This window comes from Mus musculus, chromosome 9 (assembly GCF_000001635.26).
Source record: "Mus musculus strain C57BL/6J chromosome 9, GRCm38.p6 C57BL/6J".
Lineage (NCBI taxonomy): Eukaryota > Metazoa > Chordata > Mammalia > Rodentia > Muridae > Mus > Mus musculus.
In genome coordinates, this window is record NC_000075.6 from 46,282,932 (window position 1) to 46,300,691 (window position 17,760).

General features: G+C 45.8%; 1 protein-coding gene across 2 annotated transcripts; it reads left to right on the forward strand.

Moving 5' to 3' along the window:
* The first annotated feature begins 44 nt into the window (after window positions 1–44).
* On the forward strand, window positions 45–15,852 carry Bud13 (BUD13 homolog). Of its 2 annotated transcripts, none has more exons than XR_001778845.2 (10): window positions 45–242; window positions 3,412–3,502; window positions 4,086–4,170; window positions 4,731–5,504; window positions 7,195–7,412; window positions 8,377–8,479; window positions 8,769–8,902; window positions 9,135–9,319; window positions 9,517–9,598; window positions 15,484–15,570. XR_001778845.2 is itself a non-coding variant. In NM_146000.2 (10 exons), exons 1-10 carry the CDS (start codon window positions 100–102, stop codon window positions 15,575–15,577), a joined length of 1,914 nt encoding a protein of 637 aa, NP_666112.1. In that variant the 5' UTR covers window positions 81–99; the 3' UTR covers window positions 15,578–15,852. The 2 variants fall into 2 exon arrangements, 1 of the variants encoding a protein (NP_666112.1); NM_146000.2 differs by having other exon boundaries at window positions 81–242; window positions 8,764–8,902; window positions 15,484–15,852.
* The last annotated feature ends 1,908 nt before the right edge of the window (window positions 15,853–17,760 follow it).

The following is a 17,760-nucleotide window of genomic DNA, read 5'->3' on the forward strand; positions in this document are numbered from 1 at the left end:
CCCCGTCCTAAAGCTTCCGCTTCTGGCTCCACCCCTACCGTTTCGCGTTGAAGAATTTTGTCCCCCACGCCGAGCTGTTGCCCCGCCCTCGCCGCTGCCATGGCGGCAGCTCCGCCACTCACCAAAGCTGAGTATCTGAAGCGTTACTTGTCTGGGACAGATGCTGGCTTGGAAGGAGGTCCCGAGGCCGGTCGCAAGCGGCGCAAAAAACGGCCGAAGCCTGGAGGCGCTGGCGGCAAGGGGTGAGTGGACTGGTGAGGTGTCGCGCTGCCCGGTGGCGCCCTCGGCCGCAGCTCTTCCTCGTCCTGGCCCGCGCGGTGCTGCCGACCCCGGCCCGAGCTCAGGCCCCGCTCCACTGCCCCGGGGCGGGATTGTAGCTGCCACTGGCAGCTCAGACCTCATCCTCTGAGCAGCGCCTTCCTTGTGTTAAAGGCAGCTAGAACTTAACTCACTTTCTCCCCGCGTTTGTAGCTTACGTCGTTCCATGTACAGATTGAAAGTCGTGTCCAAGAATAGCAAAGCTGATTCAAACCTTTTTCTTTCTCACTTTATTTCTCTCTTTCTCCCTTCCCTTCTCTTTCTTTCCTTCTTCTTTTTCTCTTCCCTCTTCTTTCTTTCTTTCTTTCTTTCTTTCTTTCTTTCTAGATCCAAAAATCTCTTTCTGAGGGTTCCAAAGTGCCAGGAACTGATCTGGAATCAAAGACCCATATCCTATTACTCACATCTACTACTAACAGTAACAACTAAAATGGGAACAGTTCACATCCTGTGCCTGGCCTCTTTCTAAAATAGTTGACCATATAGCTTTCAGAACATTGTAATGGAGCAGACATTTATATTAAACACTATACTTCCAGATTGCAAAGAGATGTGCTGAGACAGAGTTCAGATGAAATGTCCATTAGTAACTTGGCCACTGGAATCTGGAAAGGTTGGGTTAGGATATCCAACATCAACCTACAGAACAAAAGGAAATGTCTGTATTTGTAGGCTTTAGAGCAGCAGCCCTAAGTTTAGCAGCTTACTGAAGGTGCTATTTTGGATAGAAAGTTGAAACTCTGGGGGCTAATTCCATTCTCACACTCCACCCCCAGGTCTACTAAATGCTTATCAGCTTAAAGAGAGTACTAGATAGGATACAAAGTGTGGCTCACCCTCTCTGTGGGGCAGTATCATGGTCTAACAGTATTATTACCGTATGGTCCATTGAACTGGGTCGAATTAGTCCCTCATTTCCACACTTCTCTTCATTAGAGCTTGAGCATGACCTCATTTATAGATGGAATCTTTGTGGTGTTACCAGTTAAGATGAGCCTATATTCAGTTAAGGTGGTGTTGAATTCAGTGTGGCTGATGTCCCTGGAAGAAGGGGCAATGGCATGCAGGGGGAAAGTTTAAGCTTTGGAGCAATACTGATTAGAATTAGAATCCTAGCTGTGCTACTTATAGCCTGAGTGGTCCAGGGCAAGAGATGTTCATCTCAGCCGGGCGTGGTGGCACACGCCTTTAATCCCAGCACTCGGGAGGCAGAGGCAGGCGGATTTCTGAGTTTGAGGCCAGCCTGGTCTACAAAGTGAGTTCCAGGACAGCCAGGGCTACACAGAGAAACCCTGTCTCAAAAAACCAAAAAAAAAAAAAAAAAAAAGAGAGAGATGTTCATCTCTCTGAGCCTGAAGTCCCAGCCCCTTACTACTTGTCTGAAATGGTTGTTGTGATTAAAGCTGTGTCATGTGTTCCTGGCATTTCAAATAACCTCCTCCTTGCAGCACAGTTCATCTGTGTGGCACACATTTATTTATTGGCTTGCCACCACCTTACAGTAATTGGGGCACTGGTTCCTGAAGCTCAAAATGATACACTATTTTCATGTCAACTATTCACATCCTCTTTAAATCATCCTTAGATTAATTACTTAAAAGCCCACTACAGCTTAGGTAGTATGCCAGTAGTTACGTTATATAGGCCATTGTAACTAAAGAAAGTCTATCTGTTTAATACATTGGCCATTCCTTTTCCCCTGGTTGAGTTTGCAGTTGTGAAGTCCATGGGTGTGGAGGGCTGAATACCTCCTGTGACAGTTGTGTTGAAGAAGCCTTGATGAACAAAAAATGTATTAGTCAGCAGGATATGGTGGTAAAAGTCTATAATCCCAGCACAGGGGAGGCTGGGCTGGAGGATAGAGAGCTGGAAGCTAGCTATAGGGAACAACAACAAGAAGAAGGGAATAAATAAGAGAATGCCTTAGCCCTTGGCTGTTGGAACTTAGAATTTAATGAGAATATGGGCTGATAAATACAAATGAAAGCATTCTAAGAGTGTGTAGAGGTATTTCTACTCTGGGAGTAGGAGACAGTGAGCAAGAAAGATAGGTCCAAGGAAGTTATTAAAAACCAGGGTGTAGTGGCTATTCCTGGTTGTCAACTTGACAATATTTGGAATGAACTACAATCCGGAATTGGAAGGCTCACCAGTGACCCTTATCTTGAGGCTTGGAGATCCTTATCTGGATCTTGGTTTGGAGATCTTGAGCCATAGTGGCTATGGATTCCAGAAGATTGAATCTCCCAGTTTAAGGAAAACACCTTTAATCTGGGCTACACCTTTCATCTGGGATTAAAGGTGTGGTGGAACACACCTTTAATCTGGGCTACACCTTCTGCTGGAGACAATATAAGGACATTGGAAGAAGGGAGTCTAGCTCTAGCTCTTGCTCCTTCGCCTGCTTGCTGCGTGAGACTGAGTAGCTGCTAGATCCTTGGACTTCCATTCATAGCTGCGACTGAACCATTGTTGGGAATTGGGCTGCCGACTGTAAATCATCAATAAATTCCTTTACTATCTAGAGACTATCCATAAGTTCTGTGACTCTAGAGAACCCTGACTAATACACAGGGCCCAAAGAAAATAAGATTCGTGATTAACAGTGAGAAGAGTAGGTCTGGCAGAAGGAAGGGGGTGCCTTTGTAAAAACTGATATTACCAAAGGTGGACAGTGATGGAGTGAATTGACAGCACACAAACATTGAGCCATACCTTTAAGTTTAAAAGCCAGTAGGGGGCAGTGACATGGCTCTGCACTTGACAAGCCTGACAACCTGAATTCCATCCCCTGAACCCACATAGCGGAGGGAGAGAACTGACTCCTGCAGGTTGTCCTCTGGCCTCCATATGCATGCCATATCACATATATACACCATCACTGTCACACACACACACACACACTCTAAATGTCAAAGAACAACAGGTAAGGGGCTGGAGAGATGGCTCAGAGTATAGACTACTCTTCCAGAGGTCCTGAGTTCAATCCCCAGCAACTACATGGTGGCTCACAACCATCTGTAAAGAACAACAGGTAGGTAGGCCCGTGTTACAGCATGACTTCCGTTTTGAGTTTTTATTGTTCTCATCTAGAATGCGGATTGTTGATGATGATGTGGGCTGGGCGGCTATCTCTACTGCTAAGCCGGAAAAGGAGGAGGAAGAGGATGGAGATTTGCCTGTGGTATGTATCTCGTGGAGACTTTTGTCAGGACTTTGAAATGATCCAGGCTTCTCAGACTTGACACTGAGCAAGGGGAGAGGTGACCCTCAAGAGAGCTGTGTGGCACTGTTTCCTTCATGGTGCTTATACAGACAGACAGTCCCAACTTAATGTTTTTTTTTTTTTTTTGGTTTGGTTTGGTTTGGTTTGGTTTTTCGAGATAGGGTTTCTCTGTGTAGCCCTGGCTATCCTGAAACTCACTCTGTAGACCAGGCTGGCCTTGAATTCAGAAATCCACCTGCCTCTGCCTCCCAAGTGCTGGGATTAAAGGCGTGCGCCACCACACCCTGCTCCAACTTAATGTTTTGACTGTGCAGTGGTGTGGACATGATACATTTTCAGCAGAAAATGGTTTTGAATTTTTGATCTTCGGCTAGCACTGTTTGGTATGATAGTCTCATGATGGGCAGTAGAAGTCAGTCATGCGATCACAAGGAGAAGCAGGCAGTTCTCTGCCTGTAAGCTATGGCTCTGGGTTCTTGAGACAAGTGATCCTTGGCTGGGTCCTGTGGGTTTCCTCACTGTAGTGCCCCTACTCCTGCAGGTGGCTGAGTTTGTGGATGAGCGTCCAGAAGAGGTAAAGCAGATGGAGGCCTTCCGCTCCAGTGCCAAGTGGAAGCTTCTGGGAGGTGAGTGTCAGCAGCAACACAACTGCACATCTCATTTCCAGGATGGGTTCCTTCTGCTTCCCTGCCTTAGGGGAATGCCTGGTTTGTTTTATGTCAGTGATGATGAAAAACATGATGGGACAAAGATGTCAGGACTTTAGAAGAAGGGCATGGAACATTAGAGGCTGACTTGTCAGAGCCTGGAGACCAGCCTTTCCACGGTTCTAGAATGAAACAGCTCCTGTGGTCAGAGCCAGAGTTTTGTCTTTCACTTTGTGACTATTTCTCTGTTCTCCTGACTTTCCATAAACAAGGCTCTCCCATCTTCTCCTCCATCCCCTGTGTCTTCCTTTCCTTCCTTTCTTTTTTTTAAACCTTTGAGACGGTCTCAGTCTATAGTCTAGGTCACTGTGATTCAATCTTACTTCTTGAGATCTATTTAACTATAGAATATTCCTGGTGCTTGCTCTTTTCTTATACATAGGTGACAAAAGAATTGTCTCCTAAGTGGGGTTTGTTACCCTCTGTGCCATTAGGCCAGAGCACATTGTGGGACTCTTACTGTTTGCTCTTGTGTTTAGGCCACGGTGAAGATGGACATTTTCATCACGATGACCAAGATTCATCTCCTCCTAGGAGGGTCCGTCATGACACCCCAGACACATCTCCTCCCAGAAAGGCCCGTCATGACACCCCAGACCCATCTCCTCCCAGGAAGGCCCGTCATGACACCCCAGACACATCTCCTCCCAGAAAGGCCCGTCATGACACCCCAGACCCATCTCCTCCCAGGAAGGCCCGTCATGACACCCCAGACCCATCTCCTCCCAGGAGAGTTCGTCATGACACCCCGGATCTATCTCCCCCAAGGAGAGTTCGTCATGACACCCCGGATCTATCTCCTCCCAGGAGAGTCCGCCATGACACCCCGGATCCATCTCCTCCCAGGAGAGTCCGCCATGACTTAGATGCTTCTCCCCCCAGGAAGTCTCATCGTAATTCTTCAGCCGTATCTCCTAGGAGAGGCCATCATGGTTCCTTAGGTACCTCTTCTCCGAGACAGACCCATAACCACTCCCCTACTGCAGCCCAGCATAGAAGGACTCTTGACTCTTCAGGTACACAGCATCTCAGGAGGGCCCATCATGAGTCCCCTGATTTGGAACTGCACAAAGCCAAAAGTAGTAAAGCTGCAGAAAGAGCCCCTAGCAAGGCTGCATCCCAGAGTGGGCTAGGACCCTCTCACCCATCACTCTCCACCAACAGCAAGTACGAGCACGACTCTGACCTCTCTCCTCCACGGAAACGGCAAGCAAAGGCTCATTTTGAAGCTAAGAAACAGCTTGATTCTAAAGGTGAGCATAAGGCTATGCATAAGAGGACCTTCCTCCTGGGGAGTGTAAGAATGAGTTTCTTTTGGAAAGTTTTGAAAAAAGAGAGACTAGACTTAGGGGAGTTGAAAAATAAAAGGGTGGGGGGAAAGTTTCATGTCCTTTTGCTCACTCACCCTCCCCATAAAAAGGCAAAGATGGGGTGGGCTCAGAGGCTCAGAGGGTAAAGCATTGTCTTCACCACTGCAGTAAAAGGAGAAAACCGACCCCTGAAAGTTGTCCTCTGACCTCCGCATGTGTATGTCTGCGATCATGTACACACATGCACACATACAGTAATAATAAATACACTGACGTACAGGAATGTATAGACACAGCAGTGTCACAAAATTGTATCATTTAGACAACGTCATTGCTAGTGTTGTAGCCGGTGTCCTTAGGTGGTTTGGGCACGCATGTTGGGCGTAGTTGGGCCTGAGTGTACAGAGCATACTTGTTGCCTGTGGATTCTTGCCTGCTCGCTCCACTTACCAGTCTTCCCTGAGTTTGCCCTGAGGATATTTGACAATCATCATGTACATACACTGATAGCACAACTGGGATTGCTGCTTTTTTCTTTTTCTTTTTTTTTTAAGAGTTATTTATTTATTTAAATATATTAGTGCACTATTGCCCTCTTCAGACACACCAGAAGAGGGCATCAGATCCCATTACAGATGATTGTGAGCCACCATGTGGTTGCTGGGAATTGAACTCAGGAGCTCTGGAAGAGCAGTCAGTGCTCTTAACTGCTGAGCTGTCTCTCTAGCCCTGTATTATTTCTTTTTTTTTTTTTTTAAAAGATTTATTTATTATATGTAAGTACACTGTAGCTGTCTTCAGACATTCCAGAAGAGGGAGTCACTTGTTACAGATGGTTGTGAGCCACCATGTGGTTGCTGGGATTTGAACTCCGGACCTTCGGAAGAGCAGTCGGGTGCTCTTACCCACTGAGCCATCTCACCAGCCCCCTGTATTATTTCTTATCTTAGATCTCCTGGGGATTTAACTGATAGGTTCCTAGAAAACTATGGAGTTATTTACTAGGTCAGAATGTGTGGCTGTTGCTACTACCTAGTACCTGCTATATAGTGGCTTTTCAGGAGGTGACTGGTGACACTGTCATCTAGAACAGGCCCCTGCAGAAAGGGTTTTGTTTTACTTCATCATTTGTTTTAGCTATAGTTTTAATCTTAAAATGAAATTACTTTGTTTTCTTGAGTCTGGGGAGATCAGCATATAGTCCAGGTCTTCCTGACTCTGCCACACCGCACGGGCCAACTCATTTCTGATGCCAGTTCTGAAGAGGGTGGCAGTGAGAGACTGTGTCTGAGATCTCATACGCTTTTCAAAGTCACCAGACACTGGTAGCCAGGAAACCAAGCCCCCGCCTTTGTTCTTCTCTGTGTCACTTGTGCCTGTGTTTTGGTTAGTCATGTTATTTCATAGGATGGCTAAAAAGACACCGTGCCCAGCATGGTAAGTTCTTTTAAGCAATCTCCTAAGGAGATTAATGGTCCTCCCCTTCTCTCCTGTGCTGAGGACCAAACCCAGGTCTGACGTACTAGGCAGGCATTTTACTGCTGAACCATCCCCATCCTTAATTCATTCTTTAATCCCTAGATTCTCTTAGACACAGGAGATTTCATAGACGCTTTTGTTCTTTTCTACTTAGGTGTCTACCAAAAAGCCTCTGATTCAGATCTTTCTCCTCCACGGAAAAAAAAAAATTCGGGGCACCAGGATTCTGATTCAGATCTGTCACCACCACGGAACAGACCAAGGCGGCAGAGCTCTGACTCCGACCTCTCTCCACCCCGGAGAAGACAGAGGACCAAATCCTCTGATTCTGACCTCTCTCCACCTCGAAGGAGTCCCCGTCCTGGCAAGAAGGTAGGTTTCCAGGAGTTGTGTCTTTCTTTATCAGGGTGACTCCTCCAGCAGAGAATGAGAAAGTGGTACAGGAAGTTGGAGTTAGAAGCATTTCTGGAACTTTCTCTGACGGTGACATGGGTGGAACTCGTCTTAGCTGGGCCTCAGTGAAGCTTGGGAACCAGAGTGTTGGAGTTTGAAGGCTGTGCTTCTGCACCCAAATGGTGCTCAGAATGTTGTAGATTTTGGACTATTGTGCATTTCTGGTTTTGGATCAGGAGTGCCCAGCTGCCTCTCAGAGCCTTGTAATGCCACCAGTCTCATCTCAGTGTCTTGTCTTTGTTGTTTTGAGTGTACTCCAAGGCTGGCCTTGAACTTCTGACCCATCTGCCTCTTCCCACCTGTTGATAGATATACAGGCTGGCACCACCTGTTTTCCTAACAGTAAATTGAGGCTTACAGATTATAAAGTGCAGTTAGAAGTGCAGAACCCTGTGAAACCAATAATAGCTGTAAATTCTACTTCTGCTACTTAGTATCTGTGGGATTGGACGAGAAATTATATTCCTCTAAATGTCAGCTTTTTGCTTTTTAAAATGTGCATAAGTGAGTTCAAAGCCAGCCTGTGCTGTAGGGGACTCTATCTTTTTTTTTTAAAAAAAAAAAAAAAAAAGAGAAGTCATGCAAATTCTTACTCCCTTCTATGTGCCCCATGTTTGTGTTTCTGTTTACTTTAAAATTTGATACCATAAAGTGTTCTATGAGATTAGATATTTCCCATTCTATGTTGTGAGCCCTGTTTGTGGTCAATACTGAGAATATAAAACTAGAGGTTTTGGTTTGGTTATAGCTAACAGTCAGGCACTGGAGCAGCTATCTGCCTCCTGGAAAAATGGTGTTGCTGTTGCCTCTTCTCTTGCACAGACTGCACACGTGTATTCCCCTTGCATAGGCTGTACACATGTATTCCTTTTCTCTTGCACAGACTGCACACATGTATTCCGGAGCAAAAACTGGGTTGGTCACTGATGTTCAGCGGGAGCACCAGGAACTCAAGAAACAAGACCAGGACACCACAGACCTCGGAGGTACAATTGTGAGCTTGCAGGGGCCACTGAAGGTCCTATAGCTCTCTTTTCTGTTGTTAATGTGGCTTGTATTTGCTATCGGAAACTTCCTTGCTTTTATGTACCTTACCTCAGTAGTACAAGCACTCCTTTCCTTCCCAGTATGTGAAAGAGTGCTGGTAGGATGGTCTGTCTGCAGAGTTCTTTCAGCAAAAGATCCCAAGCAGTTGGTTTCTAGTGCTAGAATGTGATTTCTGACTGTGATGCCTGGTGTGTATCTTTAAAATGTGTTTTTTCCTTCATAGCACAGTTTGAATTCACTGAAACTGTATTTCGAGACAAGTCTGGTCGGAAGAGGAATTTGAAGCTAGAGCGCTTGGAACAGAGGAGAAAAGCAGAGAAAGACTCAGAGCGAGATGAGCTATATGCCCAGTGGGGGAAAGGGTAAGGGCGCCCCTGAGCACAAAGCTAGACTGCAAGACCTGAGCCAGCCTCTGCCTTGCATTTCTGGGAGCTGATACGGGGCGAGCCTCAGGTGCACAGTCTCCTGAGATGGTTGGTTCAAGCTACCCGTCCGGATTCTGGGGCTGCTACAAAGAGGGAGTCCTCCAGGGCAGCGCTGTGGGCTCTCAGTATAGGAGAGAATTCTCAAGCAGGATGCTTCTTTTTTGCCCAGGCTTGCCCAGAGCCGGCAGCAGCAACAGAATGTAGAAGATGCAATGAAGGAGATGCAGAAGCCTCTGGCCCGCTACATAGATGATGAAGATCTGGATCGGATGCTGAGAGAACAAGAAAGAGAAGGGGACCCGATGGCCAACTTTATTAAGAAGAATAAAGCTAAGGAGAACAAGAATAAGAAAGGTGAGACTTGGGGTTGCTGGAGCTGGAGGTGACTGAGAGTTGTCAGAGGGCTGCCCCACACTACTGTAATGCCCTTGTGTTTGGAAGTTTGAATCAAAATAATAGGAACTTCCATGAAGAATTTTCTCCCATAGCCATCTAGCTCTGAATTAAATTGTGTCAGTAGCTAATTTCTTTTTTCTCATTCCTGTCTTTAGTGAAGCCCCGCTACAGTGGTCCTGCTCCTCCTCCCAATAGATTCAACATTTGGCCTGGGTATCGCTGGGATGGAGTGGACAGGTGAGTCTATTTCCTATATTTTTGTTTTCTCTTCTGCCTGACCTTGACCCTTTCTGGTTTTCGTTTCCTTTTTTTTTTTCTTTTTCTTTTTTATATTTATTTTTTCCTACTTTTTGAGACAGAGTCTCACTTCCTAGCTAGGCTGACTCCAACTCGTGCACTACCTCCTAGGTCATGGGGATAGAGCCTGGGGGCCACAGTAGGCTTTGTCCAGAGTCTAAGGTCCCTCCACCCTTGCTCTCACTCTGCAGTCACAGGGAGTAGCAAGCAACTCGTGCTTCAGCTCCTGAGCTCGGTATTTCAAGGCTTGGGTTTCTCCCAACTCCTTCCCATAAACTTGGAAAAGCTCAGGATGAGTGACGGACAAGCCCCACTTTGTTTGCCACATTGCTCATGCTCAGTATTCTAAGGGTTAGAGGGTGGACAAGGGCTGTGGTCTTGAGCCTTTTCTGTGTTGTAGGTGTTTTTGTATGTTTTGGGGGAGGGGGGTTGTTTGTTTGTTTTTTTGAGACAGGGTTTCTCTGTATAGCCCTGGCTGTCCTGGAACTCATTCTGTAGACCAGGCTGGCCTCAAACTCAGAAATCTGCCTGCCTCTGCCTCTGCCAGTACTTGGGATTAAAGGCATGCGCCACAACTGCCCCGATTTTGTGGTTTTTTTTAAAAAAGATGTATTTATTATTATAAATAAGTAAGCGCCAGAAGAGGGCATCAGATCTCATTAAGGGTGGTTGTGAGCCACCATGTGGTTTCTGGGATTTGAACTCAGGACTTTTGGTAGAGCAGTCAGTGCTCTTACCTGCTGAGCCATCTCTGTGTTATGTCTTTAACATGTTGTGTTTGAACATTTAATTCTCTGTAATTCTGGGAGGGAGCCCCGGGTAATGTTCCAGTCTTGCCCCCTCATCTGGTTACTGGCCAGCGTCTCAGAGTGTACTCGGGCTTCCTGACTGATGGGATGGCTTCTGCCAGTTGTCGCAGATCCCATCTCCCTTTGTCCACATGGAACATGAGCGTGTAGTGTGAGGGTTCTCCGAGTTTTCAATCTCAAGACCCCTTGATACTCTGTGTTACTGAGATTGCTCTGTGGGCAAAGGCGCTTGCTGCTAAGACTAATGATGTGAGTTCAAGTCTTGATACCCATATAGCAGGAGAGAACTGCCTCTTGCAAATTGTTCTCTGACCTCCACACACTCATTTGAATGTGTGCGTGCGTGCGTGTGTGTGTGTGTGTGTGTGTGTGTGCGTGTGTGTGCGTGTGTGTGTGTGTGTGTGCGTGTGTGCGTGCGTGCGTGCGTGCGTGTGTGTGTGCGTGTGTGTGCGTGCGTGTGTGTGCGTGCGTGTGTGCGTGCGTGCGTGTGCGTGTGCGTGTGCGTGTGCGTGTGTGTGTGTGCCTCTGTAAACAAATAGAATTTTTAAAGAAGCTTTTGGAGACCCCAAGAAGCTTTTGTTTATGTTTATTATACATTTATAGTTACTATATTAAAAATTAAAAGAGCATTTATTCACTATATAGAATAAACCATTATATACTAATATAATTACCACTATTTTTAACGAAAACTAATTATTAAAAAAACAAAAATAATTTTAATTGCAAATAACATTAATGACTAGACTAATAGTAGACAGCTGGGTTCTGAATTTGTCTATTGTGAAGTGTTGAGCTGAAATGCAGGAGGAGAACCCAGCCTGCCATGTCACCAGCAGAAGAGGAAGGTGTGGCACACAGAAGAGCTGTCTCCTTCAAGGCTGTTGTGTGGTCTGTAGCCATGGAGAGAACTATTGATCCTTTTGCATTACAATTTATAATCTTTGTGGGTTTTTTTCCTTTGAGACAGGTCTCTCTAGTAGTCCTGGCTCACCTGGAACTCCCTATATAGACAGGCTGGCCTTGGACTCAGATCTACCTACCAAGTTCTGGGATTAAAGACATGTGCCGCCATGCCTGCACAATTCATGATCATTTTCTTCCTCTTTATTTTTTATGTCTGGGTGTTTTGCCTACATGGAAGTCTGTTCAGGAAGTAATCTTGGCAGCCAGAAGGGGTTGTCAGATTCCTCAAGACGGGAATTACAGATAGGTGCTAGGAATTGAACCCAGGTCCTCTGGAAGAGCAGCTCCTGAGCCATCTTTCCAGTCATGGTCTTTATTATTCTTTACATCTTTTACCAGTGCACACTTGAATCATATGTTGGTCATTTGTAACTTACAGGTTGGCTGAGTTTTACACACCTTCCAAATGCTGACGTTTTTATTATACACCATCAGAAAATTACTTGAGTGGTAGATTGAGAAAGTTCTCTAAATACATGTAGAATATTTTCCCATTCTTTTGATTCTCCCTAGTGACTGATGCCCTTAATATACATTCAGCAATTACTTGGGATGATGGTGCTTTATAAAACTCTGTTAGGCTAAGGTGGCTTGAGAGTTTACAGAACTGTCCTGATACCTTAGTTGTTTTCTCTCAGTTGCTGTTATGTCTCAGCTGCGTTGGGTCCAGAATTCCCATCTGATGGCTTGCATGTCTGCACTGAGATTTCCCATCTGCTCACCCATTTAGAGACTGTTTTCTCATTTTGGAAAATATTTATAAATGGTGTTTTGAAGTTTTGTCTGCTGATTACAACATTCTGCTCACCACAGACTTGCTTTTTGTTAATAACCTGTCCCCTGCCTCCCCTCTCTTTGGGGGACGGACAGGGTCTCACTCTGTAGGCCAGTCTGATTTAGAGCTGGCTATGTAGCCCAAACTGATCTCAAACTCAGACCTTCCTACCATAGCTTCCTGACTGTTGAGATTATGTGTGACTGACACTGTAACTGGCTAACTTTTTTTGAGTACATGTTATTTTCCGTTTCCAGTTGGCTTATTTGTTAGGTCTTTTATTTATGAGGAATACATAGTGGAGCTTTGGCTCCTGCTGCGTTTCTCTGCTGATTTTTGTCTGGAGTTTTACTCTACACTGAACCCGTCTCCCTTGCAGTGGGCAGCAGCTAACATCTCGGCTCAGGTCTTGCCTCTGGCTGCTGCACTCTGACAGGGCTGCTACAGGTCCTCTGCATATACATAGTGAGTCACCAAAGCTTGGTGTGACCTTTGCTGTACATAACCAGTGTCTCTCTCCCAGGACTTCTCCTTAATTTTGTAGCCACTCTTCCCACTGCCACTAATACCTCAAGCCAGTCAGCCTGTGGTTCTGCCTGTGGCCTACTTGAGCTGTGTGGACCGAGAACGTACCCTCTGGCTAACCCCCTCCTATTGGGATGTTTCTTTCTGCTTTAGCGCTCACACATGCCTTAAACCACTACTTATTTTGCTCAGGTTTTATAATTGCTATTTGAGTGTCAGAATCCACTTTGCACTTGCGCCAGCCTAAGGCGTTGTCTTCTGTCCTTCAGGCTGCTTCTGGAATCTGACTCTAGTTCTTCCTGAGGTCAAGGAGGGACTGCAGTTGCAGGCTGGCTGGCTGCTGTGCTTGCTGGTCACCCTGCAGAATCTTTGGCAGGAGAATTTCCCTGAACTCGCACTTGCTCCATAGCCGCAGGTGGATCTTGTCATAGCCGTGCCTGCTGCACCGTGCCTGTTGCACTGTGCCTGCTGCGCTCTTCATTTCTTTGGCTGTCTTTGGAGCCCTAAATACGCGCACACACACACACACACACACACACACACACATGCGCGCGCGCGCGCAGTGTTTTGTCTCAAAGGAAAATAAATATAAAATAATAAATAGTAAAAAAGGAAGGGGTGGCTTTTTGGAGAGAGAAAAGGGTTGGGGTAAGGGGAAGGAATTTGAAGTTTGTGGTCCACTCACCATGTACTTGAACCTCATCCAGAATTGGCTTCCATAATGACCTGTTCCTGTTCTCGGTCCTGTCTTGGCCCCTGTGAGTGTCCTTTCTCTGTTAACCTTCAGTGGTCTTCAGTTCTCCTTCTGGAACCCCTCCCTGCTCTCACTCCTGCTCCTTCCGGTTGCCTCTTTTCTGAGCCAGGCCTTCAGCCACTGTCTGTGTGTGGGTCCAGATATGTCATAGTCCGATCCTCTGCCCTTGTGCACTTGAGGTGCCTCAGGCGCAGTCACACATGCAAAGCATACCCGCCTGCAGGTGGCATCTTCACTCATCTGCTCTCTCAGGTTACTGACCCAGGCTGTGACTAGTCAGTCACCCAGTCCTACTGCTCTTTCCTCTCGACGGCCCCTGTTGCCATCCCTACCTGGCATCACTGCCTTCATCTGTTGTCAGGCCGCTGTGCTAGCTTTCTTACTGCACATCTCTAGAGATGTCTGAAATGCAGTTTTAAGTCCATCTTTCTGGGATGAAATTTGTATTTGTTTGTTTTTACAGTTTGTCTAAGCTCACAGGGATTTGGCCTCTACCTGTCTTTCCAGTGTTGACTTGTGGCTACACCATTTGTCACACTCTAGGCTCTGCCCATGCCAGTGACCCCCCGACCCCACACACACACCCGTCACCCCTTTCGAAGACCAGGGCTCTTTTTTCTGTGCCTGCGGGTTTGCTGCTGCTTTCAGGCATAGCTTGGGGCTACTCCCACAAAGGCCCTTGCTTAGTCCTTCATCTGATATTTCCCCACCCCCACTTCTGTTTCTTTGATATCCCACACATGTTTCTAACAGTTTTTCCTTTTATTTATTTATTTATTTTTTTAATTTAATTCTTCCATTTTGTTTGTCTTTATGGGTGTTTTAGCTTGCTTAGTCCTTCATCTGATATTTCCCCACCCCCACTTCTGTTTCTTTGATATCCCACACATGTTTCTAACAGTTTTTCCTTTTATTTGGTTTTTTTTTTTTTTTTTTTAATTTAACTCTTCCATTTTGTTTGTTTTTATGGGTGTTTTAGCTTTGTGTCTGTGCACCACCCTCAGGGCAGCAGTAGCTTTGGATTCCCTGGGACTAGAGTTACAGATGGTAGTGAGCTGACATACGGGCTTTCCAGAGGAACCCCAGTGTTCTTAACTGCTGAGCCATCTCTTCAGTCGCAGTTGTGTGTCTGTGTGTCAGTAGTGTCTATAATCCAGAAGAGGGTCTTGGGTCCCCTGGCGCTAGAGTTAAAGGTGATTGTGAGCCTATCCAATGGTACCAGGGGTTCACATTTTGGGTTTGCAAGAGCAACAAATGCTTTTAACACCCGAGCCACGTTTTCAGCCCTGGCTTTTGCTTTTTAGTTAAATGTCTGTGTCGCTTGTCTGAGTTCATCAGCACAGGTATTGTGCAGTTCATTTTCCTGCCCTGATTCTTCCGTAGCACCCGGATGTCCAGTGAGAACTCAGTACTTATGTAACCAACGGTTAAATTGAGCCTGTGGGTATCGGCCACAAGTGAGTTGTGCTTTGGTTTTGCACCGTGTGTTGAGCTCATAGCCTGGTAGGGGCTCTGCCATTGCCACTGAGTTAGGTCCCTTCAGTTTACTACTTATTTTGAGGCAAAACTTCGTGAAGTTGTCCAGCTTAACCATGAACTTAACTCCGCAGCCCATGCAGGCCAGGCCGAGCTGTGTTGAATCTTTGTAGAGAATAATAAAGGTTTGAAATAGTTGTCTAAGCGTCTGATAGTTGTCCGTAAGTCTGAACCGGGACTGAGAAGAGGGTTAATTTGTGTGTTTTGTTGCTTTGACTTTTTAGCATATGGTTTAAATATTTTCCTATAAATAGCTTTCCTTTTTGTTTGTTTGTTTGAGACAGGGTTTCTCTGTGTAGCTCTGGCAGTTCTGGAACTCTCTATAGTCCAGACTGGCCTCTGCCTGCCTCTGCCTCTTGATTGCTGGAGTCAAAGATATGTGCCACCACCACCTGGCTTCCTTCCTTTTAAAGTAAACGTTGAGAGTTTTGGCTGACTAGAATTTCTCTTTTGATTGCAGATCCAATGGCTTTGAACAGAAGCGCTTTGCCAGGCTCGCCAGCAAGAAGGCTGTGGAGGAGCTTGCCTACAAGTGGAGTGTGGAGGATATGTGACACCACCCCCCCCCCAGGCCATGTGACCCCTGAGGCCATGTGATGCTGTGGTGCTGTTAGCACCAGCTCACATCCAGCTCTAAAGGAGTCCTGCTAAGAGACGCAGACCAGCAAGTTGCTGTCAGCCTGACCTTTGGACAGGCACCTAACCTGGCTGTGCCCTCACTGTCTGTGGCTGGCTTGGGCAGGACACGGTGACTTCTTTATCCCAGGGTTTGTTCTTGGCCAGTGTTTTCCTTTTTCTTAAAAATAAACACATATTTATTTTTTTATAATCATTTCCTAACTGGGTATTCTGCTTGGGAAGAATTCCAGCTGTATGAAATTTCTGGGTGTCTCGGGAGTATTGAGTGATTGCAGTTTTCATTAATTTACCTGTGTGGGTAAAAGTGTTCTGTGAAAATCAGAATTTGGTGTTAAACCAAGTTCAGGAATATTGGACTGTATGTGTGATAAGGTAGTGTTACATGTTAGTGGGAAAGGTGGCCGCTGAGGCTCAGAAAATTAGGTTATATGGACAAAAATGAAGAAGGCCCCTGTCTCATACCACATCAGCAGTCCTGAAGCAATTAAGGACCCAGGTGAACTGTACAGCGAAGCTAGAGTGTGGCTCAGATGGGCTCTGGGCTTCTGAGCTCAAACAGGTAGTAAAGCCCGGTGGGAGCAATGACGGCTGTACAGTGTGAGGACAGCTCACGGCAAACCTCACCCTCATTGCTCGGGCTGCTGCATAAGCCAGGCGCTCTGTGCAGCAGAGCAGGTCATGTCGGAGTTAAGGATGACTACAGACATCGAGAAGACACCGGCAATGTGTAACAGCGAGGGATTGCAGACACGAAGGATTGACTACCTGACAGAACTCTACAAAGCAGGAAGGAAAAGACAAGTGTGAAAGTAGAAAAATGGAGACAATCAAACCTAGACAGCCAGTGAGCCCATTGCCTCACTCCCGGTTAGCTAAATGCAAAGAGAAACATTTTCTACTCTGCAGCTATCAGTGTGTATCCATACACGGACTCGGGAGTGGGGCCATTGAGTCCTATGGAAATCTATGCTCTGACTTGTTGAGTAAGCGCCAGGTCTCTTCCCAAGAGTTTATGAGAGTTTTGGCTTCCCTGCAATCTTGTCTGTACTTCTGTTCTTACTACAGCTATCCTGGTGGATAGGAGGTGGTAAGTCTGCAATGCTGGTTTCCATAATGGATGGTGATGTTGAGCATCTTTATAGATCTTCATGTCTATTAAGGGACTTCGCCCATTTTTCATGTATCTATAAGGACCCAGCATATGTATACACACATGTACATCATATGTGTATAAATATATGTATATGCACATTTTTTTCTTATTTTTGTAGATAGGGTCTCACTGTATAGCTCTGGTTGTTCAGAAACTTACTATGTAGAAAACTGGCCTCAAGCTAACAGAAGTACACCTGTGTCTGCCTACTGAGTGCTGGGATTAAAGGTGTGTGCCACCATACTCGGCTTGTACACACTTTCATGTAAAGAATTGTTTCTGGAATGGTTGGGAGTATGGCTCAGTGGTAGAGTGTTTGCCTAGGCTTCTGCCATGTGCAAGTCTCAGTTTCATTACCCCAAACTAAAGAAACAAAGTAGATTTTGTATTTTGGTAACTGGTCCCTTAGCCAGATTGCATGATTTGCAGATATCTTCCTGTGAGTTATTGTTACTAGCTGCTAACAACCTCTGAGGTAGGTAATTTTCATGGAAGAGGCATTAACTTGTTACAAAGATCCATGACTCTAATCCTAGTATTTGTGAGGTAGATGGAGAAAGACCAGGATCATGGGCCAGCCTGGACCGAGAGAGACCTTGTCTCAAATAAAAAAAAAAAAAAAACAAAAAAAAAAACAAAAAGAGTAGTTTCCTGGCTATGCCCTTCAGAGGAACCTGTATGAATTAGTTACATGATGAATATCTCTATGTAGTTTGGACAGCAGGAATCAAGAAAGTAATACAGGTACTATTTTTTTTAAGGATTTACCTATTTATTTTATGCATATGAGTACACTATAGCATCTTTCAGACACACCAGAAGAGGGCATCAGATCCCATTACAGATGGTTGTGAGCCACCGTGTGGTTGCTGGGATTTGAACTCAAGAAGAGTTCAGCACCTCTGGAAGAGCAGTCAGTGCTCTTAGCTGCTGAGCCATCTCTCC

What these genes read in the sequence shown, in the direction of transcription:
- Bud13 (NM_146000.2), top strand. Translation starts at nt 100, where the DNA reads ATGGCGGCAGCTCCGCCACTCACCAAAGCTGAGTATCTGAAGCGTTAC. An exon ending in CAAGTGGAAGCTTCTGGGAG is followed by an intron (nt 4,171 to 4,730) that starts GTGAGTGTCAGC and finishes TCTTGTGTTTAG; the next exon opens with GCCACGGTGAAGATGGACAT. An exon ending in CGCTGGGATGGAGTGGACAG is followed by an intron (nt 9,599 to 15,483) that starts GTGAGTCTATTT and finishes TTTTGATTGCAG; the next exon opens with ATCCAATGGCTTTGAACAGA.